The following is a 26,454-nucleotide window of genomic DNA, read 5'->3' as shown; positions in this document are numbered from 1 at the left end:
CTTGGAAAGTAGTATTCCACAGCTGGCTAAACCCGGCTATATATAAAAATATATACTTTCTGTCATAACAGTGCAATGTAGTTGCCAATTTCTTGCAAAAGCTTCTGTGTATGTTTGAATCAATTCTGTGACATAAAGTGTCTTGTAAATATTGGATATTGGGTTTTTTCCATGAATGTGATGGTGTTGTAGAGGTATTTCAGGAAGAAGTCAATAAGGAAAAGCTGGATTATGGCCTCCAGAATTTTGTGGTAGTCCTATTATAAACTGTGGGCTTCCCACGCCAATGATTGCACTGTATAAGTTAACATGTTCAGAAAAACATACTGTCTGCTATTAACAAAACTTCTGAATAATATCCACTATTGTTCCTTGTAGATATTACAAAGAAACAGGATGGACATTTTGATGCACCCCCACATTTATTTATGAAGGTGAGTTTGCTGGCAAGAACACTGTTTTCTGAGTTGATTGAGGACTTAAGTCCAGCCCAGCACAAGCATTACTTCTTTTTTTCAAGCACTTGCCTAATTTGGCCTCCTTAACATAAGCAGAGATGATACAGCAGGTATTTCCATCTGTTGCTTTGGCAGTGTGGGGTTACATTTTGTTCCAGGCTTATTAGAGTCTTAGCTTCTGGCGCTGTTATCTGATTCTTTAGGTAAAAGAGGTTGACGCAGCTGGAGAGTGGTTTAAAGAAGGGATGAAATTGGAAGCTATAGACCCCTTAAACCTTTCAGCAATATGTGTGGCAACGATTAGAAAGGTAAGAAAACAAATGTGTATTTTGGGAAGGTAGGTAGGAATCCTTTATTTACTCAGCTTTAGTCAGGCTTGAAACAAAAGAACTCAAAACCAAAATACATGCAGTTCATTCACACAGTGAATGTTTATGGAATATGTCCAGTTATTATTTATATACAACTACTATGAAAAAGACAATACTCAGGTAAATTTTTGTTTTGACTTTAACCCTAGAAATTCAGCCTTACCTTTAATTAGAACGTTTGTGAGATTAATTCTGCTAATTCTACCAAGTGTTTTGCAACTGAAACCTCATCTTGCTTACTTGCAGAAGCCTGTGAAGACATTTTAAGGATATACTTCTTTCCTAGCTTGATTGAAAGGGAGCTCATCCATATGAAATCTATTTTAAAAGAGGAAGAAAATGTGAGAAGTAGCTTAGCAGAATTGTATAACCTTACTGATGAGGAGTGGGGTTATGATTTTGAGTCTTTTGACTCATTAATGGTGTGCAGAATATCTTTGCAAGCTAAAGAGTAGACTGAATTATAAAGCTTTAGAAGTAGAACTGATGTTCATGACTAGAGATCAGGAAAAGGAAATGTTCATCTCATGACTTTCCTGTTAACAAAGGTACATCTGACAATAGTGCACCCAGTCTTGGAGACAGGTACGATTTGGGCTTTTTTGTTTTGTTACAATTGAATGTCCTTCTAAGTGTGCTTCCATCATTATTGAGTTACTTTTCACTCTTTTGAAACATGGCATGCTTTCTTTCTAGCCTTATCACACAGTTCAAGGTATTTAATGTAAAATTTTGTTTTTCTTCACAAAGGTTTTAGCAGATGGCTATCTTATGATTGGGATTGATGGCTCAGAAGCAGCAGATGGGTCTGATTGGTTTTGTTACCATGCCACTTCCCCTTCTATTTTCCCTGTTGGTTTCTGTGAAATTAACATGATTGAACTAACTCCACCCAGAGGTACATATAGCATTCTGACCACATTTTATTTTGAATATTTCTCAGTGATATTGTATGTGCCATATGCTTTGTTTCTTAACTCAGTCTACAAAATTCATGTCACTTTTTAGGACTTTCTCAAGTCTGAAACAGATACAACAGTGTAACTTCAAAGTAATCTAAAACAGAGATGACAAACTTCCAATTTAGGAAAAGTTAAATTGAATATTGATTCTCTGGCTAAAATAATTTGCTTTTACTGTCAGAAACTGAGGATAGCCACTAGCTGAATAGTACGTCCATTAAGTGAACGGGAAGTATGCTTGTCACTGAAAGGTCTGTTCAGGATATGGCATTGCTTGGGAAGTCCTGGCCATCAAAAGGATTAAGAAGCATTGTAAATAATCTCAGGCTTAGGCTAATTCACAACAATACCAGTCAATTTTCTAAGGAATATGCACAAACTTCAGCTTTGAGGAGGTAGTCGTGAGAGCTGTATGCTGCATAATCCCTTCTGTGAGAGAAAGCTGTCTGTCCACTAGCACATATGCCAACAGAAGACTCTATTGCCTTCATTCTTCCATTTTATTGTCTTGGTCTAGTGATTTATAAAGGATTGTAACAGCAGATAATAATAGTTTTCTGTGGATTTTTTTTTTTCTCCATTCTCATTCTTGCAGGCTTCTACTTCATTGAATTATTTTTCTAGGTAATAACTACAAAGACAGTGTAATGCAACATGAAGAAAATAATTTCATATCATTTTCATTATTGCACACTAATGAATCTGTCATCGCTGAGTATGTGGAAAGTGCAGTTGGACAGATTTACTATTAGTTTTCAGTCAGCTCATTTAGTGAATCTATTGCCTAGAAATTCATGGGCATAATCAGCCCTAAAAAATAGGTGGTACAAGAGTCTCTTGAAATAAAGAAAGGTTTTTGTGGGAGGAAAAAGCATGCATATCAATACCTATCAGTCAATTTAGAAATAGACACATTAAATTGATGATACAGAATAGGAAAGAACCCTCCTTTCTATGATGAAACTTGTCCTCATTACTCTTCAAACACTACTTACACAATAGAATGTGAATTTTGTTGTTAGCACATTTATGATACTTTTGTATTTCTTGTATCATGGCAACCTTATCCTTTCTCTACATGTATATTTTCCCTTTTATTGCAGTTTTCCATAGTGGTTCTGTATCACCCATTGAGCAGTGATTAAAAATTGCACATGCAATAATCTAAAAGTCATTTGAAAGAGGAATTAACAGGAGTAAAATACAGAACATAATGCACATTAACATATTTAATAGGATCACAGTAATCAAAGCTTCTTAGCTCTTACAAGAAGTGTATTTTGCTTTCCAAGTTATGGGCTGGAAAAGGAACAGTTTCTGAATTCTGACTCCTCAAAGGACCACATGCACCTGTCTGTAGTCTGTGGTGAGAAGTTAAAGGACTTGCATACAGATATATTGATCTAGCCAGGAGCTATGCATTTACAAGAAAGCATTAATACACAGAACTGATACATTATTGCCCTTAATTTTTAGCTATCCAACTACGTCTGTTCATGCAAATATTACATACCTATTGTGAACACTTTTCCAAATTACATGTAGTGATGCAGATAACTCAAATCACTGTGAAATCATTGGACTTTATAAACTCATTTCTTCCAAACATCTTCATCTCTTTCTGGAATCAATAGAAGATGCTTAGACACTTTCAAGAATGGGATTGCATTTTGGGCTGCCTGATGAGTCTGGCCCCGCAGAACTGAGCTATGATCCAGAGGGAGCTCTCTACCCCCCTTAGATGAGATCCAACTGTTTCCCATAGCTCCCCACATCATGCCCATTACACTCAATCTGTTCAGGATGCCCGATGCTGCATAGGAGTACAAAGAAATCTTTCAAGCTGTTGTTGCTCCAGCTAGAGTTTGAGTATTGTTGGTTTAAGCAGTTGCCCAAAGTAAAAAAATAAGTGCTGCATATTCAGTAGGCAAACAAAACCTAAATATATTTGGGAGATTATTCTTTATAATAGCTTTTAAATTTAAAGGGAAAAGATCCTGTAATTTTCCATATTATGGCTGGGTTTACCCTTATTTTAAAATATCCATGCTTGTTCTTACCACTCTGTTCCTAACAGTTCAAGTGTTTAAATAGTGGAGCTCTTTCCCCACAGGAAAGACACTGGATGTGCTTAATTTCATGATCTGTTCTGGGTCATTTGTGTGGGGTATTATAGAGATCAAGGATCTACGTGGACAGAAAGCTTCAAGTATGAATGATTAATCGTAACATTAAATGACACTTTCCATATTATCCAGAGGCTCATTCATCTTGTTTGTTGCAAATGGGCTATGTCCAGGTGACTGTCTTGTCCCTTAGACCAGAGCTCAGAGGGTGGAAGTTTCTGATGTTAATGTTTGCTTCTTTGTTGTCTTTTTAGCCATAACACAGTGCCAATAGGCTATTTTTGTTGTTGTTCTTATGCAGGAAGTTTGCAGTTGATGTATGTAAATATTGTTTCAAATTCACAGGTTATGCAAAACTCCCTTTTAAATGGTTTGACTACCTCAGGGAAACTGACTCAATAGCAGCACCTGTAAAGCTCTTCAACAAGGTAATACACATTATACATCTTTAAATGGAATTAGCATTTTCTTTGCATTTCTATCTGTGTAGTCAGTGGGATTGACCCATTTCGTTAAATGCAATTTTGAAAAGCTAAGGCAACAGAGACTTTCAGAAATAAGAACTATTTGAATATATTAAGTTTCAATATTTCTGAAATGTGAAATAAATGCAGTATACATGAAGCTTGGCATTTCCCTACATTAAGTTGACTGAAATATTTATTTCAATATTGTGCTTAAGCCATCTCAATTAACGTTTGCTTAGTGCTGTTTGCCTTATTTGCTTTTCCAGGAAGTTCCAAACCATGGGTTTCATGTTGGAATGAAACTGGAGGCTGTTGATCTGATGGAACCTCGCCTGGTGTGTGTGGCTACAGTAACTCGCATTATCCATCGTCTTTTGAGGATACACTTTGATGGATGGGAAGATGAATATGATCAGTGGGTGGACTGCGAGTCCCCAGACCTCTATCCAGTGGGATGGTGTCAGCTAACTGGATATCCACTACAGCCGCCAGCACCACAGTGTAAGTTCCTGTCTTGTCAAGAACGTACCAGTTGCTTCTGGTCCTTGTTCTTCAGTGATGATTTTTCATAACTTCATCCTTTCAAGTCAGGTCACCAGCCAGAACAAAAATAGAACAAGGTCTTGCTAAGGCTTAGAAGTACACTGTTCTGATCTTTTCCACCTTGACTTTTAAAGTACTTCTGGGTGTTTTTGTGTCTACTATTTCTTTTAATTCCAGAAGATGCTAGTTTGATGCAGGGGGAAAAACCTTTTACTTACTCATCAGTTCTGGATAATATCACTGGGAGTTTCTATTGCTTAAAGATTGCAAATATACATGCTTTATATACTGGATTTGATGGAACTCGGTGTGTACATTGCTATTCATGTGCAGAAGTGTTTATGTGATAAGGCTGTATTTTTAGTGTATCAAGACTTGACCTGTTATACGATAATAACTGATAATTGTATTTTGAAAACTGTTAGTGTATAATGAGAGGGCAACAGTAGTTTCTGTTAGTAATTTAATGGGAGGCTTTTCCCACAAGAAATGTATTCTGCCTTTTTCAGTCACTAGGGGAAAAATCCTGTAACTGTGTAACAGCTTTGATACATTCCCAAGTGTTTTTCCAAAATTTAAATTTTCATTCTAAACTTTAATTTAGAATTCTGTATTTTTTTTGCAGCATCACGAGACAGCCAGTCAAGTTCCTCAAAACAGAAGAAAAAAGCTAAATCCCAGCAGTACAAAGGACATAAAAAAAGTGGGTGACAAAGTAGTGTTTGCATTTTATCTGTTGTTTTAAAAGTTTGTGATCTCTCCCTAAGTGCCTATTCGATTTGGGAATCTTTGTGTGGAAACAAGTGTTATGCTTAAAGGTGCAGTATGCCATAAAAGGAACTTTTTCATTGAGAATAACCCATTTTTGTAACTAGCAACAGGGTAGATCTTGCTAATAATAATCTATGTTAATTGCAGGTGGACAACTGTTACAATATTTTTGGTATTCACACATAATTTTAGTTTAATAATCCATTGACTGTGTAGGAGGACTGCCTTACACAGAATACTCAGGTATCAATTAACACACTTTTACCTCTGCTCTTTGTAAGACAGGTGTAGCAATAAGAACCAAGTTACTTGGGTCAGAAAGAATGAGATGTAGAAAACTTAAATTATCATCTAGCTGGTTCATTTTTAAAACAGAAGTGACTTATGTGCCATTTTTTTAGCTGAAACATCTGTGGGAATTGTATGTAAATAAGACTTTGATATTATTTTCAGAAGCAATAAATAGCACTGCTGGATGTGACTATTCTTGTCTCAGTAAAACATAGCGATGACGTATTTAAGAATCTGAAGTATTCAGATTCTTTGCGTAGTAATTGTTTCCTTTGGGATCAGATAATCTTCAAAATTCACAACCAATTTGAATTTGCACAAATGCACATTTTGCATTTCTTCATATTTTTATTTCCATGACTTTTGGTTTAAGCTGAAAATCTGTTTCGCATGAGTAAAATACAGGGAGTAGAGACAGCCAGTGGCGGGACCTTCTCCCACCATTCTTCTCATCAGAGATGCATCTATATTTTCTCCTCTAAGCAATATTATAGTTTCATATGGCAGTTTTATTCCAAAGCTTATCAAGTAATTTTTCCAATAATCTGACAGTTTTGAAAGGCAGCTTCCTCTTGAGTCAAGAGCAACAGCAACTTGGCAGCCATTGTACAGGAAATGTATGTGCAAGAGATGATGAGACTACAGGCTTACCCTGTGTTCTTAAGAGCCACACCATTTCTAAATGATGTTTACCTCAAGTTCTTACAATATCTTTTTTTAAGAAGCATCAATTACAACTCAAAGGGAGTTTTTTCTGCATGTAAGAATGAAGTTTGTCCTTATGGAAGTAGATTGTCTACTTCCAGACTGCCTAACTATGTATTACATTTGGAGCATCAACTCATTATGCTCACTCATTCTCTTGATGTTTTCTTGAAAACTGGAGTGTTGAAAAGAAGGTGCATTATTTTGCACTGCAGACATCTTGGCAGATCAACTGCAGAACACTCAGACAGGTTTGTGTGAGCTTTAGCTCTCTTTCATCTATTTCCCTTATTTCAAATCTTTGTGTCTTTGAACAGTAGTTCGTTGTAATAAGATGAATTCACTGATTTCTGTTCCATCACAGATGTAGCTGTCAGGGAAGGGCCAATTGGCCTGGGATAGGAAAATAAGAAGCCCTGTTTCTGAGTAGGAGCTGAAGCTAAACTCTGAGTTAGGTCTGCCCTGGCTTCCTGCAGTGATTCTGAGAATTGTGTCAAATGAGATTAAAACTGTGGTTTTTATCTTGTGCTTTCCCTGTGAGAGAAGGATTGACTTAAATGAAGAGCTGTGCTGCAGCTGTGAGAACTAATGTGAGGAATTAAAACCCTTGTCTTCCCAGTCCATTTGTGAATGGACCTGTTAAGGCAATCTGGAACCTTGGTCACTAGTCAATGCAGAAAGCAACCTTTGCCATTTCGTTCTTCGGACATAAAAAGACGTTGACAAGTGAATGCCACAGGTAAAGCAGGTCTCTGGGAAGTTCTCATGACCTCCTGTTGTGCCTCAAACAGTGTACTGTTTCTCCTTTCTGCTATTAGAGGCAATAAACAGTAAAATCCAGATCCTCTTCAGAATCTTGCAGTGGTATTTTCTAAATAGAATTCAGGTACAGAAGAACTGAAGCTGATCTGAGAATATCTGTCTGAAAAGCTGTGAGTGCTGTTGCCTTAAGCTAGGGAAAGGTGCCTATAGCACTAATTGCCTTCATACAGGACCTGTTCTTGGATAATCCTGGAGTGTCTGAGCAAATTTTTAGCAAGCTCTGCTGGACTGTCCTGCTCCTTACCTCATCCCTCTCCTTCCACCTAATACCTCTGCAAAAATTTCTTGCTATCTCTTACAGTAAGTGGGGGACAAACACTGGAAAGGAAATTCCTCTTGTCTAGTGCCATAGGAAGATTTATTCTAGGGGAATTTGTTCTTCATTTCTCACTATCTGAAGTAAATTTGGGCTGTGGAAACAAGCAAGAACTTCCAATGGTTTTCTGGGCAGTTTACTCAATACTAAGAAATCTACTTAATCATCAGAAGATGAGAGAACAAGGTCATGAAAAGTTATAGTTGGCTGCCTCCTACGTGTTTGTTGTTGTTTTCCTAAGTAGGTTATGGCAACTGGAGTGCTGAGTCACAGGAAACAATGCTGAGAAAATGTTTTCTGTAGCCTTTTATTGTTCAGCACTTGTAAATAAAAAATAATCTTCTTTTGGAAAGGATTTCAGTCATAAAACTGTATAATGCAGCAGTAATGGAAAGTAACCACAGATCATTAACAGGAAACTCTCTTAATTAAACTAGATTATTTTTAGCACAGAGAGGTGTTACTTCCACATATTTTTCTCGTGTACTCACAATGCACTCCAGAATGTCTTCGGGTCATTCTGCTGTGGATAGTGATGAAGACTTCTAATGCCGTATTTCATCTCTGTGCTGAGTCCATTGAGAAGTGAGTAGCTTGTGTTCAATGTGAAGCAGAACTGATAATAGTGAACTCTGCCATAATGGGATCATGGTAAAAGAGAAGGAAGTTCAACTCCTATTCTACTGTGCCACTACAGGAACTGGTATAACCAGCAGGATTAACACTCACATAACACTGAACTTCTCAGTGAACAGTCAGAGTTACCTAATGCACTTTAACCCAAGCGTTTATTTTAGTTTGACTTGATGTTTAGAGAGGAAGATACCAGTTGGGAAGAAACCTGTCAGTTTGTCCAGCCCACCCATGACGGGTGAGGTGCAGAGGAGCTTCTCTGGTGATGACGAGTTGACTCCTCCTCCATATCGAACCCTTCCAGCACAGACAGCCCCGGAGGCCTTCCAGCCTCCCAGGACTAGCCAAGAGTTCAGTCCCAGCCTCAAAACAGGTAACTAGTCACATCAGTCTCTGTTACTGCAGAGGGAAATGATGGACAGGGTGGGGAACTAAACATGGTCTAGCATGTAGCATGCTGACTCATCAAATCTCTTTTTCCTTTTTGTTCTTTTCTTTAAGTTTTGGTTGGTTTTATTTTTTCCGTTAGAGAGCTTTTCATCCTCACTGACGCACCATGTCACTGAATTAATCATAGGAAGGTATTGCAGCAGGGTTAGAGCTTCATAGCAGGTCGTATTGCAGGTTGCTGAGGCACAGAGGAGCTCTGCAGAGTTTTAAAATGCAAAAATAGACTCTGTAAAACTGAATGATAGTGTGGATTTGGGAACACTTGGTCCAAGCAGGAAGTTATTGTAGACTATCTTTTGCAGAGGAAGTAACTGTAGACAGTAAGGAGTGCTTTTTGCTGTTATGTCAGAAAAATCGGTTATCTGGAAAGAGATCTTCAGAATGGAAGATGATTTGAAATTTTGTGTGTTACTAATCTAGAAAATATTTAGAAAATAGTTTGTCCTTTTAGAATTTGATCTTTTCCCTGGTTTTGTCATAAAACCTGGTTTTGTTGAAGTATCAACAGTATAATTGCACATCCGTATGAGTAAGCAGAGAAAAACTCTTAATTTATCAGTAATACTGAGTGAGTAGATTAAAATCTTGAGTTTATTTAAGGATAGTTTATGTGATGTAATCAGTCTTCAATTGTAGAAGTTCACTGCAGGGATCTGTTAGTTTTTTCTCTTCACTTTTCCTAATGTATGGCAATAGACTAGCAACTAAACAAATTACATCTAACAAATGTGTTTTAGTGATATGATCTGTTGGACAAATGGGATTATGTTCTCCCTGCAGGACAGTTACCAGGTTGATAGATCTAGCTTCATATTTGCTTGATTTACGCTCCTGTAAACTTGCTTAAGTCCGAGCAGGATGCCAGTATTGGCACTTTTCTTGGCCGTGGAACAGTCAGAACACTTCTTCTTGTCCATGTGTATCTGTTAACACACCAGGACATGGTAACCTGCTTGCCTCCTTTAGACCCTGAGGAGAAATCTTGACTCTCCTCCGCACATCTCCCAATGCTTCTCAAGAACTCCGTTTTCACTCCAGCTTGCTACTCGTGTGTACATGCCTGTCCTTTAGCAGAGTCTTCAATGCAAAAGAGAATCCTTGCTTAGGAGAGAGTGTTCTGGAGTGCTTGTTTCTGCACTTGTTTCTTCTCTTACTGCCAACCTACACCTATATTGCATTCATGTAGTGCAGAGACACATAGTTTGAGTGTTCTGTGTCACTCAATCTCTGAGTTCCTATGGAACACCCGTGTTCCTTCGTTTCTGCCCCCCAGTGCTTTCTATGATCATTTTGGGGGAACTTTTAAAGTTCTGAATTTTGGAGAGACTGGACAAAATTACTTGTATTTGTGATGTAGCCTTGTTATTATCCAAAGGTCTTTAAGTCTGGAGAAGAAGAGGACATAACCCTGATATCGTATAATAAGTTAACATATTTGAGATCAGCTGGAATTTATTAATTGCATAAATATTCCTCAGCATCATACACTGCCTTGCATTTTAGTAGCCATAGCAAGGATGTAGGCACATTGCAGGAGATATTTGATTTGGAGGATTTGGCTTTGAATGGAAGTACTGTAAGATTAGTAACGAGAGGCATCTGCTCTAAAGCATCTTGTGTCATGCTCATTAAAGAACTCTTTCACCTTTTGTACTGTCATAAGCACAGGAGGAGGTTTTGGTACTTCATCTTGTGTAGCATGAAGTGGTTTTGCTCTCTTCCTTTGCATGCATGAGTACCTCTCATCTTTGAGTCGTATGAAATGATCTTTCAAGCACTGAAATGCAACTGTTGGACAGCCTCGCTTTTGAAAAGAGCCTATAGCCAGTCTGTCAGAGGAGGAGACTGTTCGGAGAGACTGACCCTACTTCTGCACATACTCTGGACCATGCTGCTCCATTCCATATTGATGTTTGGGGTGTTGAATGGCATCGCGTGAGACAGTCTTCCTCTATCTCCAGGCAAATCACTGAGACTGTTTAAAAGGGGGTACCTTGTGCATCTGCATCTCTTTTACTTCCAACATGATCAGTCAGTTGACTTCCATTAGCTTTTTTATTCTTTCAAGTAACTTTTGTTGTATAGCTGTAGCTAAGCTTTTCTCATAGAGGACTGCAGTTAAAAGCTGTGTATTAGGGACAAATGAAGCAAAGTGTGATTAAATATCTAAATGGAAGAATTTCAGTTCAAATAGCCAGAGGCAAGCCATATTATGGAGACTGCAATTACTCTTGTACCTGCAGAAGCATTCTGTAGATACTGGAGAGAGAAAAAGAACATGCCTGGTGGAGTTCAGATTGTATCCCTGACCTCTGTGTAGCCTTTGCTTGAGGTATTAGCAGCATATTCAAATATCCCATTACGTGTCTTATTTAGACAGCACTTTTTTTGTCCTCCACAGATCAAGATTCTTGATCAGAATTGGGTGTAATACAGGAAAAAGTGTTTAGAAGAAGAAAAAGGCAGCAAGAAACTGGGCTTTGTAGGCTGGAGGAGGTGTCTATTAAAGAAAGATCTGAGGAGCGCCTGCAGCATGCTGCAACTTTTTGATATTCTGAATGTTTTATTTTTCTTTAGCACACGAGTTTGTTTTGACAAGGAAGATGACAGAAAAATAGTAAAAGAATAATCAAATGGCTTGCAAGTTATTGCAGGGCTACTAGTAGGAACTAGCTAGTAACTAACTAGTAGGTTATGGATCGGGTTTTTTTCCCCTCACTGCATATTTCTGCATTTCCAGATACATTGATAATGCATATAAACTGTGTATTCAGAAGCTTTAATACTCTTCTCATTCATTCAGTCAGAGAACCATTATTTGTTTATAACCAACCCTTTAATGTGGGTACTGCACCTTTAAAGAAAGATGTAACATGTTTTGTTTTGAGTGTTTTTTTCATTGTGCTCATATTTTGGTAATTGTCACTATTCATTAATGAAACTGGAAAAGTGATTATGACATTGCTATTCATAACATCTTTTTTTATGTCTTAGATCTCATTTCTATTTTATTTGTACAAAAGAAAGAAGAGGAGAAGATTAAAACTACAAAAAAAAGATGTTTTGCTTGAATGAAACTTACCTTCTGGGATCTTAAAATGTTAATGATGTATTGAGAAATCTCTGTCAATGTGTTTTCTTGTCTCACATAGACCATTGACAATAATTGGGCTAAGTAATGTGAGTTTAGATTGTTTATGGCCAACAGTTAGTCTTATTTTTACTTGTATAAAGACTAAATAGGAGGTAAACAGTAAAATAAGTGTTGTTCTGAGCAACGGTCATTATTCCTATACTTCAACCAGCGTTTTAAAATACTAAATTCTGCGGAAAACCCTGTACAGAATATATTACTGTATGTAGTTTGTTCAAATATGTTAATAGAGCATAACTTAATGTTTAATTTATGGTCAGAAAGCATCTGCTTTCTGTGGGGTACTGAGTGTGAAAAGAAGAATGCAGAGTATAAGAAAATGGGAAATCTGGGATCTGTCCCCAATTTAAATAATATTAAGTAAAATTAAGGGGAAACTGTACTTGCTTTGAATTTTATAGATCTTTCATGTTCATCTTTAATTTTTAGTGACTTCATTGCAACTGAAGGAGGAGTTACTAGACGGGGAAGAATACAGCTTCCTTCAAGGAGCGTCTGATCAGGAAAGCAACGGATCTGCCAGTTACTACATCAAACAGGAACCATGAGGCAGCTCAGAGAAGTGAGGGGCAGAAAACTGGTGACAGGAAAAGAGCCTTTCTCCAAGACTGACTGATTTTGCTCCCACTTCGAGGGTGCAGTTCAGGTGACTGTACCTGGGGCACTTTGCTAACTGTAGATGAGTTAGACTCAGTTCAGAACTTTTTTGGAAGGGCGGGGAAACTATTTTAGTGAAAAAGATTTTTCAATTTATTAAAAAAACAAAAAAACGGACACTTTTGTGTTGTATTTGAAGCTTTTGAAAGAATTTTGTAATATTTTCAAGTTCAGATTTATTGTGCATTGTTAACAAGAACTGAAATTCTAATTTTTTGGTAAGATTAAAGTTTAATTAGCATGATTGTGGGAAGCGGTTGGAGGAAGCTATAGTTGCAAATACAAAGGAACTGTCATAACAAATGAACCTTTTTGGTACAAGTTGGGGAGACTTTTAGACTCTTGTGAACTGCACTGGTCACACCTCTTTTTTTGGTTTATTTTGGTTTTTTTTTTTATTGTGAAAATAAGACATTTAAGCCCTAATTTAGAGGCATAAATTGTATGTGGAAGATAGACCTGTAAAGTTCTACTCAGTGAGTAGCCCCAATTGCAACGGAGCCATCGCCTGAGGAAGATTTTAACTTTTCAAGAGGTTTTTATTTAGTTTAAAATACTTTTTTTTTTAATATATCTAAGATTTTTGTGTTTTTAAGTTCCTTAGGGTCTGATTCAGTGCCCATCAATATCAGTAGCCTTGTCTCCAGTGACCGCAGTGGTCATTGGATTGGGACTATGAAGCTCTTCTCTGTACATGAATGTCTGTAGACTTGGAATGCTCCAGCAAATGTTTACAGAGCCCTATGCCAAACTGGAACTTCAGCAAATCCCCTTATTTGGAAGATTATTTTTAGCTATAAGTTTAGACTAAAGAAGTAACTTAGACAAAGAGTAGCTCAGGCCTCCCTTGGTCGTGGGAAGGAACTTCTGACTATTCCTGCTGATGATTTTTTTTTCCCTATTCAGAATAACCTAGCTGTTTCCTTACCATCTTAAATATTTATTTGTGAACATTCAAAACTGATGTTCCACGTGGTTTCGGGTGAGCTAAAAGGAGCCATACATTCTGGATGAAAAAGAGTTCCGTTCTGCACAGCCTGCAATATTCCTTTCTTGCTGCAATAGCGTAATAGGGAAGGTGAGACTTGAGAACAGTATGTAAATCACATACTGTCTAGTACGTAATTCCTAAACTGGATTTGCTCATTGCCTGGAATCCTTGAGTCTCACTTCTAGTATCCCATTAGCCCCACCTGCTTAACTGTCCAGATTTTATAAAGGCAATGTGAAAGGGTGAGAACAACTACCAGTATAATACAGAGTATTTTAGCGTGAGCTCTTAGTTCAGATTCCATCCTTCCATGTTTTTTTAACCTTTGTACGTTTTTGTAACTGATGTCATTCATGGTGTTGATTAATGAAATGGTTCATCAGCCCTGCAGAGCTGTGACTGGGAAAACGTGCATCAAGAGCTTTAGCTTTTACCAGTAAGGTTCATTAACTAAACTCTCAGGAATTAACTGCGTATGTTCTACAAGTGCTTCTGGGTCTTCGCAGGTCCCCTTTCAGAGCAGTACAATGATCATCTGACTCTTGACTGTAAATTAGGGCTTAAAAGAGAAACTAATTGAAATGATTAACATCTGTGTTCCTACAGCCTAAGAAATGCTTTAAGGATATGAACCCACAGAGCCCCAGGAGACCATTTTTGTATATTGTTGTTTAAGCTTAAAAGAACAAGTGCATAGAAAGTTGAAAACCAGCAATTTGATTATTTTCTAAAATATTGCTCTAATTTTGGGTACATAGTATTGGTGATATGCACAGGTTTACCTCATTCTATGCAAGAGGGGTTAATTATGTAAAGTTTTGTATTTACTACTGGAAGTAAAACTGTCCTGTATAGCGTAGGAATGTCTGGAATTCTTTTCTCCCTTACTGGTAACATTTCTTAAATAATGACCCCTTTTTACCAACAGCTTCTTATATTGACAGAATCTGGTTATCCGGTGATAAGTATCTGTAACTTCAGATGGTAAAAGCATTTTAGCGCTCTAAAATAGCCATAAAAAGGACTTTGTCCGGCTTGGTAGACTTCAAATACATTCTCTCAGCTTCTGACCCATCCACAGCTTTTCTTTTGAACAGCCTGGATTGGAAGAGTAGGATTAGAGACCATTGCAATGACACTTTGAGCCTTGACTAACTTTTTTTCCCCCCTGTGTTCTCAATTTTAACCTACTTTACAATCCAGCTCTGCAAGCATTGATTTGGTTTGGTAAGTACATCACTATTGATCTTTATTGTTTTTAATGCAGCAACTTGCAGATTGTCCCAGTCAGCTGGACCAAGGTTGGCGCAATCTTGCTTTCTTCTCTCATCTTCTGGCTTCAGTAGAAAAACTGTTGCATTCATTTGTGTTTTATTATGTGGAAGCTCAGGCTGCTAATAAGGTATATTGCCAAGTCTCTAAACCTTGGGCTTCTGTGTATTGCCCAGGCTGGTACCTGACTTCTAAGTTACAGTCTTCAAGTGTCAAGAGGGAAAACTAGTGCTTACATTGAACACACTTCCTGTGATGGAGAAATGTAAGAGTCAGATTTGAAGTCTCTCAGTCTTTATAATGTTCTTGAAAAATAGGTATTTTATTCACTAAACACTAAAGGATGTGAGTTGATGCAATTTTGGATACATGTGTAGCTTCAGTGTGAGTTGAGTGAAATCTCTCTTGTGTTTCTGAATTCCAAATGTACCTTAATTGTCAAGTACAGAGGAAATCTGTCCGAAGCAAACCATGTAAGGAACCAATTGAAGTCACTTAGGAGAAGATTAAGGAGAACCCAAGCAAAATTATGCTGGGTATTTAGAGTGGTCTCTTCAAGGAGCGGGCTGCCGGCTGTGGTACCCATAGAGTAGGCTTCACTGTAGTTAGTAACATGGCTCTTGGTGTTTTTATCTTCACTTTAAGCCATGTCACTTGGCTAGAAGAGCAGCGAAGTGTTGGACATCTGAAATCTTCAATGGGGTCAAACTAATTTCAGGATTTGGCATAGCTGGTCTTCATACCCGTACGGTAGCGCGAGTTGTACCTTACTTTGCGGCTACCCTTCTCTTACTGCTCAGAATCCTTCTGCTGATCTTTGGGGTTTATGTTATTTTAAATACAGGTCTTTTAACCTTTTCCTTGCTGCATCTGAGGAAAGCTAAAGCAGTTACCGATTCCTTGTTCTACGGATACTAACACGGGTTTCAGTGTTTGTTTGGTTTTTTTTATTGTTGTTTTTATGTGATGTGAATACCCTCTCCCGTCAATATTTGTACGATGGTGCTAATATATTTGGTAACAATCCTTTATTGGGAAGGGATTTTAAAAAAACTGTGATTTAAACTGAATTTTTCTTCCTTTTACTTTTCATATTTAAAACAAAAAGCCACAGCCATTTATACCAGAAAAAGGCATCAGCTTTGGCCCCTGGGAAAACGTTGGGGGCGGGAATCAAGATTAAATGGGGTTTTTACATCATTTCTGTATGTATTTGATATATAGATCAATATCTGTACAAATTTAATCTTTTATTTTCTTGGTAATTTGTGTGGTCAATGAGAGAGTATTTAAAGCTTTCTCATGCGATGTACATAACTAAGTGAAAAAAAATGCTTTTGGAGAAATTAATGTTCCTTTCATTTTTATGAGACTGCAGATTTTCAGCATGGATGTGAAAAGCATTAAAATTATAACTTTGTGTACAAGATGAAAATAATTCACTAAATTTGCCTTTTTTACACAAAATAAAAATGATAAAAAGTCTTTTGCTGAATAGTGATTTGCTTTGTTACAGAATGCACCCCTTGGCACGTACATAACCACGTTCCAGCTTGCTTTCTTTAGTGGCTTTAACCTGCCAGAGGAGAGATTGAGATGAGCTCTTAGGCAGAAGCTCTTCCCTGTGAGGGTGCTGAGGCGCTGGCACAGGGTGCCCAGAGAAGCTGTGGCTGCCCCATCCCTGGCAGTGTTCAAGGCCAGGTTGGACACAGGGGCTTGGAGCAACCTGCTCTAGTGGAAGGTGTCCCTGCCCATGGCAGGGGGTTGGAACTGGATGAGTTTTAAGGTCTCTTCCAACCCAAACCAGTCTGGGATTAATTCTCTTTCTTGCCTAAGAGAATGCAGATTAAAAAAACCAGCTGTGACTGCTGTAAGTAACCAAGTTACTCCAAGCACAAATATCACCCACAAGGTAGGGTTTCTACTGTGACTGTGGCTTTAGATAAGCATTTAATAGCGAGCAAGCTTTGTGCTTGGGCTCCTGTTTCACAGTTGGTATTAATAGTTGTGTAGGGAGGGAAATCTTGTCATTTTTCTTCTAGTTCAGTTCTGCTGTGGTGGGAATAGCTTAAGCATCCCTTCAGCCCTCCTACTTCAAGCTGGCTTTGTGACTAACGTATTTCAGTGGCCTTCAAAGCAACTTTTGTTGCTTTGCAGTCAACAAAAGTCACTGGCTTTTTACTGATATGCCTGTGGTAGTTGGTGTTAACTAATCGCTCTACAAGAGGAAAATACTGAGCAACCGAGGCGAATGACTTAGGTGAATACCTGAACCCAGCCGTCTATCTGTTTTACAGTGAATGCACCACAACAGATTACTTCATATGAATTTATTTGACAGTGCTGAAAACAACTAAGATAACCGTGGTTGCTCCCAGGTAGTAGCTGGAATGAGATGATGCATTTAGAAGGCACAATTCACTGTGGCAACTCGATTCACTCGTAGATCCAGTCATGTGCACAAGACTTGAAGTCAACGAGCTCAGCAGGCTTGAACCACAGGTTGATCTCCTTCTGCGCGCTTTCCACGGAGTCACTGCCGTGAATGATGTTTCTGTGGACGGAGAGAAACATGTTGTTCATGTAAAAACACACTTCTTCAACCTAAGAAGTTCCCCTTAAGCCAAAACATGAAGCATCTAGAGCTGCAAGGCTGCTATTGCAGGTACAGTGCTCAGACACCCCCTCTGTAAGAGCTACTGCAGCCTGGCAGGGTGACTACAGCTACTGCACTACAACAGCCGCTGCCACCAACTGATCTTACACAACGCTCTGATGAGGAGAGGCAGTTCAAAACAAATCAGTTTTGTGCCAAGCCATTTCCTTAAGTAGCAGTTATGGACTGTGACCTGCAAATAGAACACCATCAGTCTAGGATAGCTACCAACAGTCTTGACTTTCTAGAGTCAAAGACTACCACTATGGAGTTTTTGATCTGTATTGGTAACAAACTGAGCACAAACCTTCCTACTTGAATGCAGAAGTCACCACGGATGGTACCAGGCTTGGAGTCTGCAGGGTTTGTTTCCCCAAGCATCACTCTCCCAGTTTTAACCACATTGAGTCCTTCCCATACCTTAAATAAAAACAAACAAATCCTATTTAGCCATGCTTATACAAAATACCAAAGATTAATCTTTGCTCATAACACACTTTGCAAAGAAACGAGGGCTCCACTACCAAGAAAATTAATCTAGCCTAGACTCCTTTCAGTACCTAAAGGGGCTGACAAGAAAGCAGGACAGGGACTTTTTCACAAGGGCCTGTAGGGACAGGACAAGGGGAATGGCTTTAATATGACAAGAGGGGAGATTGAGATGAGCTCTTAGGCAGAAGCTCTTCCCTGTGAGGGTGCTGAGGCGCTGGCACAGGGTGCCCAGAGAAGCTGTGGCTGCCCCATCCCTGGCAGTGTTCAAGGCCAGGTTGGACACAGGTGCTTGGAGCAACCTGCTCTAGTGGAAGGTGTCCCTGCCCGTGGCAGGGGGTTGGAACTGGATTCTAGGATTCTCTCTTAGGCCTGTAAAAATGACTAAGGAAAACAGACACGGACTGAAAGTGATTGTGAAAAGGACTATCACCACTATCACTCCAGCAATGGAGATGCTTCACCACGCCTCAGAGTTAACCGATGTACAAGGCCAACTTCAAAACCCTTCTGTTGGCCAGGATAAGGACAGCCTGACGATCTGCAGGCACTCCTCATCAGCTACAGTCAGAACTGGAGAGATGCTACTAGGGCAATTATATTGTTTCGGGGGCAGTGCAAAACAGAATGACACAAAAATGGGTTTCTAGGGGAGATCCCTGACCCTTTTTCGCCCAAAACAGAAGATTCTTTGGTGCAGAACATTGGCTTCCAGGAATTTTGCTTAATACATGCTAAGCATTTTAATACATGCTTTATACATGCACACTTTGTTAATACGTAGTAACTTCTTACTTGATTGCCTTCACTTTGTTTTTCTTTTGCCACTATCAGAACAGGTAGTGTGAAAAAGTGTTTCTGCAACAGTATCTCTGAGTATTTTAAATTTGCAGACCAAGACAAATGTATTCAAGAATGTAGCCCTCAAGTAAAATGCAGCCACTTACCATGGCCACAACAGGTCCAGAGTTCATGTATTTAACCAAACCAGGGTAGAATGGTCGGTCTTTCAGGTCAATGTAATGTTGCTTCAGAAGGTCTTCAGAGGCCTTTAAAAGAGAAGATGTAATGTTACTAATCGTGCCACAAAAGGTATCACTGCTGCGAAACTACAGCATCAGTAGTTTCGGATTCATCAGGGATTCATCAGCCATTAACATGATCAGCAGCTGCTGCAATGCTATTATGGGTTTCAATGGAAGTTCCTAATGTAAATTAGAGGAGGGCACAAAGCACCATCTTTTTTGCAGCAGTGTCAGTGCTGTGCGGTGCCAAACTATTTGCATTACAGCAATCCTCAGCAATACGCACAACTGGATCTCTGGATGTCATTACCTAACACAACCTTTTTCACTCAAGGTCATTTCAGCGCTCTCAATTAGGCAGCATTAAGCCATTTGAGCACAATTTGCTTAGGAAACGGCAGGTATCAAACGTTTGTGCTTGATCCACAGCTTGGCCTGACGGGTGAGCCCGTGATTCCAGCTGCTGGGCAACCCCAGCCTCAGATTCCCGTTCTGATGCAGGAGGAGCCGCACAGGAGGATACACGTGCGTGTACATGGAAGTGCCGGCTCAGGCAGCCGAGGGGCAGCGCTCGGGGCCGGCGCAAGGGACTTACGTGCACAAGCTTCATGGCCACCAGGCGGAAGCCCTTCTGCTCGAACCGCTTGATAATCTCCCCCACCAGCCCCCGCTGGACGCCGTCGGGTTTGATGGCGATGAAGGTTCGCTCGTTGTTGGCCGCCATCGCGCTGCGGGGCACAGGGACGATCGGCCTCAAGGTCGGCGGGACCCGGAGCCCGCCCCTCCCGCGCACACGTGGCACCGGGATCGCGCCGTGTCCCGTCCCGTCCACCCCCCGCCCGGGCCCCGCCGCGCTCCGCCCGCCCGGCCCCGCTCCCGCTGCTCGCCGGGGCGAGGCCTGCAGGCCGCTGCAGAGGCCCGTCCACCTCAAGGCACACGCCGCTGGCGAGGCCCGCACCCCGTCGGCCTCCCCTCCCGGAGCGAACTGCAGCGGGGGGGCCCGGCCCTCGCCTCACCTCACCTCTCTGGAGCTCCCGCAGCCGCCGCCTTCCACCCCGCAGCCGCTGAAGGAAGAGGAGGAGGCGGCGGCGGGCGCTCGCCGGATCCCCCGCCCTGCGGAGAGGAGGAGCCGCCCGGCCTGCGGCGCTTGGGGGCGGGCCTGGCGGGGCTGGGGGCTCGCTTCGGCGCCCGCCCGCCCACTCCCGCCAGACCGGGGCCGGGGGCCGGGCTGAGCCGCCGCTGGTGACGGTGCTGGGCCTGGTGGCGGCCGCTGCGCTCCCGCTGCCGCCGAGCCCCTGCCTGGCAGCCGGCCGGGCCGTGTGTGCCAAGCGGCACCTGTCGCCTTGACAGGGGGTTCGTTTTCAGTTGCGGCAATGGGGCCATCGGTGCTTTCCGCAGTGAGCAGATTGAGGATGTTTGATTACACTTAATCATGTTTCACTAACAGGCCCCTGCTTTGCTGTTTTCAGAGGCATCCCCATGGCCTGCTGACCGAAGCAGCGTCCCTCGCAGCTGCTGGAAGTGGTGTTTCTCACAGACAAGTGGTGCTGGATCTGTAAGCCAGGCAAGTTATCGGTGATTTTGTTGGGGTGCGGGGAGATGAAGCTGCAAAGTGTCAAAATGCAGGTGTGAAACTTCACAGCCCCTGGCCCTGTGTGGTAACAAGAATGAGGAAAAGTGGCATTACTCTTTGTTACGTTTACTACGTGGCCTTTGACTAATTTACAAAACACCTTTTCTCTTCCTGAGCTGGTTATAATCGTTTGCCATCGCTGCAGCGTTAGTGCCATACCCTGTGCAGCACTTGTGCAGTCGCAGGCTACTTACACTTAGTGAAACTGGACACGCTCACTGGGCATCGCAGATGAGGAGTGTGGTCACTGACCTCCTCCTCTCAGTCTCAACCTGTGACAAACACTCATCAGCAGCTTTCTGATACTCTCCAGGTAACAGAGATTTCTCTATTTTGTAGTAAGCAAATCAAGAAAAAGAAATCTCAAGTAATCCTTCGAGCAAAAGCGGAACTGGAGACTACTCATCTCTTGCACAGGTTTGTCTCAGCTTCCCTTTTCCCCAACAGCCTTTAACTTAATTATTTATCTTCCATAACACTGAATATTTTCAGAAGAGAAGCTATAACCTCACCTACAGTTTGGTAGTCAGGGAATTGTTCCCTCTCCTTATACTCACTGATTAGATCTAAGACAGTATAATGAAAATTTCCTTTTATTTCACATAAGAAACAGCAAATGTTGTTTTATTATGTACCATCTCTTTTCAGGAGCTAGGTATCTTCATCAGGTACCATAAGCATTGAAATCAACATTCATTACACAGTTTAGTATTTGAAACAACTCACTGTAGGAAAAAAATGTAGGCGTTTGAACAACTGATTTAATGAAACTCTTGCTTTTAATGAATACAATGTTCAGGTAAATAAATACATCATGTTGACCCCAACACATTTCTTTTTCCTTATCCAGTACAACTAGTGAGTATTTGTTGTGAAAAGTTCTGCCAGAGGCTGATCATGTTCTCTGATAGGAAGGAGCAGATACCTCTACTGCAAGATATTCAGCATTATTACAACTCTATTTCTTTACATGACTGGATAAATTACAAAAAGTAATTCTAAAGTCACTTCTGAAATACCTTATCCAAAAGCAGCTTTGTAGTTCCAACTAAGAGCACAAACAAGAACATAGCTCAGTTATCGGCTGTTCAGTCAGGAAAGCAAACCACGATGCTGTTGCCAGAGGACTGCTACAGTAAAGTGCTTGAAGGTAGATCTCCTTCATCCATCCTCACATTAATCTTCTTTTCACATAAAAGGGCATTTAGGAAGCCTGGCCTATTAATCCTTCCCTAAAATGCTAAATAAATCCCATGTGAGGGAACCAAAGCCAGTTAAAAGGGTGTCAATCCAGAGGAAAGTTCTCATTTTACTCAACGTGCTGCTCTGCGTTTGGGCACAGCACACTGCAGAGAGAAATAAATACCCTTTCTTCTGCAGTGTACTGGGCACGGGGATCCACTTCACTTGATATCAAGTTCAATCTGCAACATTTGGGCATGTTATCCATATATTACTAGTTGTCCTCTAACATTTTAACAACATTAACCTTTGACACTGAGCCATTTATTTATTTATCCCATAAATTATTACCAATTTTTTTTCTATTTACCAAAATACTCCCTTTAACTACAGGGTATTTTGGGAAAATACATGTATTATATGCTCTGTGTTTTAATCTCCCATCTCTCACCCCCCAGAAGCAGCTTTTCCAAAGTATAATTCCATCTTTATCTAACCTGGCAGCCTTTTAACCAAAGCAGCAGCAAACACTGGCTATATTTAATATTCATGACCAAGCGGTCTCGCAGGTTTCTGTGGCAGGGTTCTACCGGTTTATATGAAGAGCTCTGCAGTAGCTACAGGCTGGCAGCTCCTCACAGGCAGTGAGGATATTGTAAGGAACAGGCTCAGTTTTACTCATAGATCCATTCATGAGCACAGCTTTGGTAATCAACCAGTTCCTCAGGAGCAAACCATAAGTTGATCTCTGTCTCAGCACTTTCGACAGAATCACTTCCATGAATGATGTTCCTAGAAAAAGAAAAGGTGGGTATAAAAGTAATATAATCCTCAAATGCAAAACAAAGCAAGCTTCTTTTTTTGAAGTGGTGTCCATTGTAGAGAGAAGTTTTAAGTAAGTGTAAAGTAGTAGTAAGGACGGAGTATGCAGCCCCAGCTTTGCTCATCACTTTTGTCAACAGGGAAGACCAGAATTCAATTTCCATCTTTAGATAATAACAGTACATGGGCAGAGGGAACAGGAGCTCCTTCCATAAGATAGAGAAGGATGGAGCACAGTTCCTACATATATCATGACATATGTCATGACATACCACTGGACATATATTGTCTTTAGATAATGTCAGTCATTGCAAAACATACCTTCCAACCTGAACACAGAGGTCACCACGAATAGTGCCAGGCTTTGAATCAAATGGATTAGTTTCCCCCAGCATCACTCTTCCTGTCTTAATCACATTAAGACCTTCCCAAACCTTAAAGAAAATATCAATTGAGATTATTAAACCTTAGCAGTAGATGAAGAGTTAATCAAACCCTCCCCAATTACACAATGCTGTCCATCACAGCACAGATCACCATGTGAATATTTGTAATAACAAGACATATTTTATCTTTGATTTTTCTGTCAGCTGCTTGAAGTGTCTGCTGAAGTTCTCCCCTCCTGCACAATATCTTTTCCCACTGAGGGTGGGAAGAGAATGATTTTAAATCTCAGTATGGTAAATGACCTCACAATGCTGCGCGCTGAAGGTCTAGATCTCCAGCTTAACTGTGTTACAAATACATTATCAAGGAGGAAAAAAGAAAACCCCTTCTGATAAAGTCAGACAGAAAGAGATTTTCAAAGTTGCTGTAGCTTAGGAGTACAGTAAAACTATTCCAACATTGTTTTCCAGCTTGCTTAGTACATGGCATTTCACAGTGGGGGTTTTGTGCGGGTTTACTGTCTCTCAGTGTCCCCACTTTGGTCTCGCCTTTACCCTTTCCCTCCTACTCAACATACTGACCCAAAGGAGAGAAAGCTTATGAAAAAGGATTAAAGGAGTTAACAGCCCATCTTCCCAATGACAGTATTTCAGTGGAGGTTTTGAAGTCCTTTAAAAAGAAATAAATTAGAATTCTGTAAGTAAGACAATATTACTGCAGGTACAACAATTAAACAGTATATTTTTCTTAGCTGAGCTTCATTCTCAAGAACTCACCATGGCTACCACAGGGCCGGAGTGCATGTACTGCACCAGACCATCGTAGAACGGCCGGTCCTTCAGGTCAATGTAGTGTTCCCTCAGAAGTTCTTCAGAGGCCTGCATTAAAAACCAACCAACCATCAAAAAAAGCTTACTGTCAGAACTTGAGAGCATGCTAAAATCACACAGATTAACCACAGAGCAAGGCTAATCCTGAAACTTGCATGCACTTGAAAATTCAGCATTTCTGGCATCTTCCTAGAAGTGCTTTTTGGTCACTATGGATTTGAACAGTTTGCTTCAACCACAGCTCAACTTAGAAAAGAGTGTTTTGCCAACACAGACCGCTGATGTGAGCTGGTAGTTGTTGCACATATTCAGAGATATTTATTAGGTATAGGATGCCCCTAAAAGAATATTCTCTTCCGTCTAAGGACATCAAGTTACTAAAATTAGCGTGCTTAGCACGTCTAAAGCATTTAGCCAGAGCTGGGAATTGGAACTGTTCCAGAAACATTCAAAGACTTCTCAAAATTTCAGGTTTAATTGTTCTGAAGACTACATCTGTCACTACAGCATGCTGCTCTGGTTTAAGGGTGCAGTTTGTATGCAGAGGAGGTGTACAAATGCAGGAAAGCTTACGTGTATTAATTTCATGGCCACCAGTTTGAAGCCTTTCTGTTCAAACCGCTTGATGATCTCTCCCACCAGACCCCGCTGGACCCCATCAGGCTTGATGGCGATGAAGGTGCGCTCGGTGATAGAAGCCATCGTCCTAATGAGGAAGGGAATAAAAGGCGTTATTCCAGGACCAGAAGGCAAGTACAGTCACAGTCCTGTGTCGTGTGTAACATCAGCTCTCATTATAACTACATCGGCTGCATCTGAAGGTCAGTAACCCCGGGATCTGCACCGGTTTGATGGTCACTCACTGTACACAGGTTTTCACAAGTAAGTTTAAAACGATGACAGTGTGCCAAGCCTGCAAACAGCAGCTATTAAAACAGAATGTATGCTAACGACTGGCACAGATACAGCTCCAAGTGCCGCCCGGGAGGCTGCCACCTGCGATTTCAGGCAAAGGAGGTTGAATAAATGCATATGTATAACTTTGATCTGTAAAGTGACCGGTTGGTCGGTTTTGAACACGGTTTTGCGGCAAGTGCGTTTGTACGTGTGTCTGTAGGTAGGGATGTATTAGGTATGTGTGTGTAGGTACACCCCGTGTAGGTACCCCCACCCGTGTGTGCTAAGGCACAGGGAAGCCCTCCCGAGGGGCCGCAGGGGAGGCGGTCAGTCACCGGCCGCAGGCAAGCGCTGCCCGCGGCAAGCCCATCCCGCCGCGCCTGTGCCCTGCGGAGCCGGGGCGGGTGGTTCCCGGGCCCGGCCGAACCCCGCCGCCCCTCTTCCCCCCGCACCACCGCGCCCCGCCGCCCGTCTCACCTGCAGCGGGCCCCGGCTGGCTCTGCGGGCCCGGCGCTGCCGCCGCTACCGGCTTAGCCCTGAGCCGCCCCTATGGTTGCCATGGTGACAGCGCGGCCTCCCGCCTGCCGGGGGCGCCAGGCCGGGCCCTGCGGGTGCCGCCGCTCCAGCCCCCGCCGCGCCGGGGCTTCCGCTGCGGAGCCGCTCCGGGTGCCTCGGGCCTGACCGTGCTCCACACCCGCCCTGCGCACCGGGAGGCTCGAATCGTCCGCCTCGGTGTACACTGCCGGCTGCCCGAGCCCCTCCGCCGCGTACTAAAGGCGCGGGTGCCCGGCAGAGGCCTTTGTCAGGCGTTACAGTGTTAGCTGCTGGATCTCATTCTTTAACAAAAGGCACTTACAGTTATTTTAATAAAACCCTCATTATCATTCCGCTCTGCTTTCCTCAAGTGTCCTGTTTAACGAAGGCAATTGGGTTTGGCTTGTGGTTGGTTCTCTTGTTCGGTTGGTTTGGGGTTTTATCTGGTTATACGCTATTAGCTCGCCGAGTCAAAAAGGCCCTTCTGCAATTTACCACTTAATCATTTTGCCCTGAGCATTTGACTGCCTTTGGAGAGATCACAGCATAAAATATCTGGACCCCCCAGTTCTTGCATTCGCAGCGTGTGCTGCTGTGAGGAAATCTGGGCTTCTCCTGGGTTTGTTTCTTCAAATGGGATGAATTCCTTGGGACCTGCTCCATGGCTCTTCTTGAAAGGAAGATAATATGGATTTCACTTCCCTCCGGGCAGGACTTACCAGGGATAAGTTCAGCTTTTTGATAGGGTGGATTTCCTCACTTGGGGTCCCTTCTCTTCGCCTCAATCCCTTACACATCCATGTCTTACTTGTACTTCTGGTGGGAGAATCTGGATCTGACATAGCATCTATTCAAACATCCTGTTTACTAGTATTTGGAGGTCTTTTTTTTTCTGTATGTATGATCATGCTCTAATGTACTTATTTTTCTATGGTCTCTGATTCAATGAAAGATGTTTAAAGCCCCCATATCATTGTGAAAAAAACCCTCAGCATTGTACATTCTAGCAA

The 26,454-nt window shown here is 41.4% G+C and overlaps 3 protein-coding genes and 1 long non-coding RNA gene across 20 annotated transcripts in view; 2 read left to right on the top strand and 2 right to left on the bottom strand.

Annotated features, from left to right (window-relative positions):
* MBTD1 (mbt domain containing 1) overlaps positions 1 to 16,474 on the top strand; it is a 36,324-nt gene extending 19,850 nt beyond the window's left edge. For 15 of the 16 annotated variants that reach the window (XM_030505879.1, XM_030505876.1, XM_030505886.1 and 12 more), the window contains 7 exons: positions 379 to 434; positions 662 to 766; positions 1,580 to 1,727; positions 4,263 to 4,345; positions 4,651 to 4,885; positions 5,553 to 5,630; positions 12,499 to 16,474. In XM_030505879.1, coding sequence (XP_030361739.1) covers positions 379 to 434; positions 662 to 766; positions 1,580 to 1,727; positions 4,263 to 4,345; positions 4,651 to 4,885; positions 5,553 to 5,630; positions 12,499 to 12,617 — 824 coding nt within the window. In that variant the 3' untranslated portion in view covers positions 12,618 to 16,474. Of the gene's footprint in view, positions 1 to 378; positions 435 to 661; positions 767 to 1,579; positions 1,728 to 4,262; positions 4,346 to 4,650; positions 4,886 to 5,552; positions 5,631 to 11,316; positions 11,401 to 12,498 lie in introns of those variants that run through there. The other variant, XM_030505892.1, reaches the window with a different exon arrangement.
* Positions 16,475 to 17,304: 830 nt separating this feature from the next.
* Positions 17,305 to 20,717, bottom strand: LOC115616527 (nucleoside diphosphate kinase). 2 transcript variants are annotated; one of them, XM_030505873.1, is made up of 5 exons: positions 20,181 to 20,717; positions 19,755 to 19,887; positions 19,082 to 19,183; positions 17,953 to 18,065; positions 17,305 to 17,543 (listed from the first exon to the last, which is right to left on the bottom strand). In XM_030505873.1, exons 1-5 carry the CDS (start codon positions 20,591 to 20,593, stop codon positions 17,426 to 17,428), a joined length of 879 nt encoding a protein of 292 aa, XP_030361733.1. In that variant the 5' UTR covers positions 20,594 to 20,717; the 3' UTR covers positions 17,305 to 17,425. The 2 variants fall into 2 exon arrangements, with proteins under 2 accessions (XP_030361733.1, XP_030361734.1); XM_030505874.1 differs by having other exon boundaries at positions 20,176 to 20,299.
* Positions 20,718 to 21,129: 412 nt separating this feature from the next.
* On the top strand, positions 21,130 to 25,067 carry LOC115616529. Its single transcript, XR_003994312.1, has 2 exons — positions 21,130 to 21,209; positions 24,656 to 25,067. It is a non-coding gene; the product is annotated as an uncharacterized LOC115616529 (long non-coding RNA).
* On the bottom strand, positions 21,536 to 25,489 carry LOC115616528 (nucleoside diphosphate kinase-like). The gene is made up of 5 exons (XM_030505875.1): positions 25,388 to 25,489; positions 24,587 to 24,719; positions 23,960 to 24,061; positions 23,118 to 23,230; positions 21,536 to 22,766 (listed from the first exon to the last, which is right to left on the bottom strand). The coding sequence occupies exons 2-5, from the start codon at positions 24,713 to 24,715 to the stop codon at positions 22,649 to 22,651; spliced, it is 462 nt and encodes a 153-aa protein (XP_030361735.1). The 5' UTR covers positions 24,716 to 24,719; positions 25,388 to 25,489; the 3' UTR covers positions 21,536 to 22,648.
* Positions 25,490 to 26,454: the final 965 nt, after the last annotated feature.

Source organism: Strigops habroptila, chromosome 14 (assembly GCF_004027225.2).
Source record: "Strigops habroptila isolate Jane chromosome 14, bStrHab1.2.pri, whole genome shotgun sequence".
NCBI lineage: Eukaryota > Metazoa > Chordata > Aves > Psittaciformes > Psittacidae > Strigops > Strigops habroptila.
The sequence above is the reverse complement of the archived record's forward strand: the minus strand, read 5'-3'. Positions and strand labels throughout refer to the sequence as shown.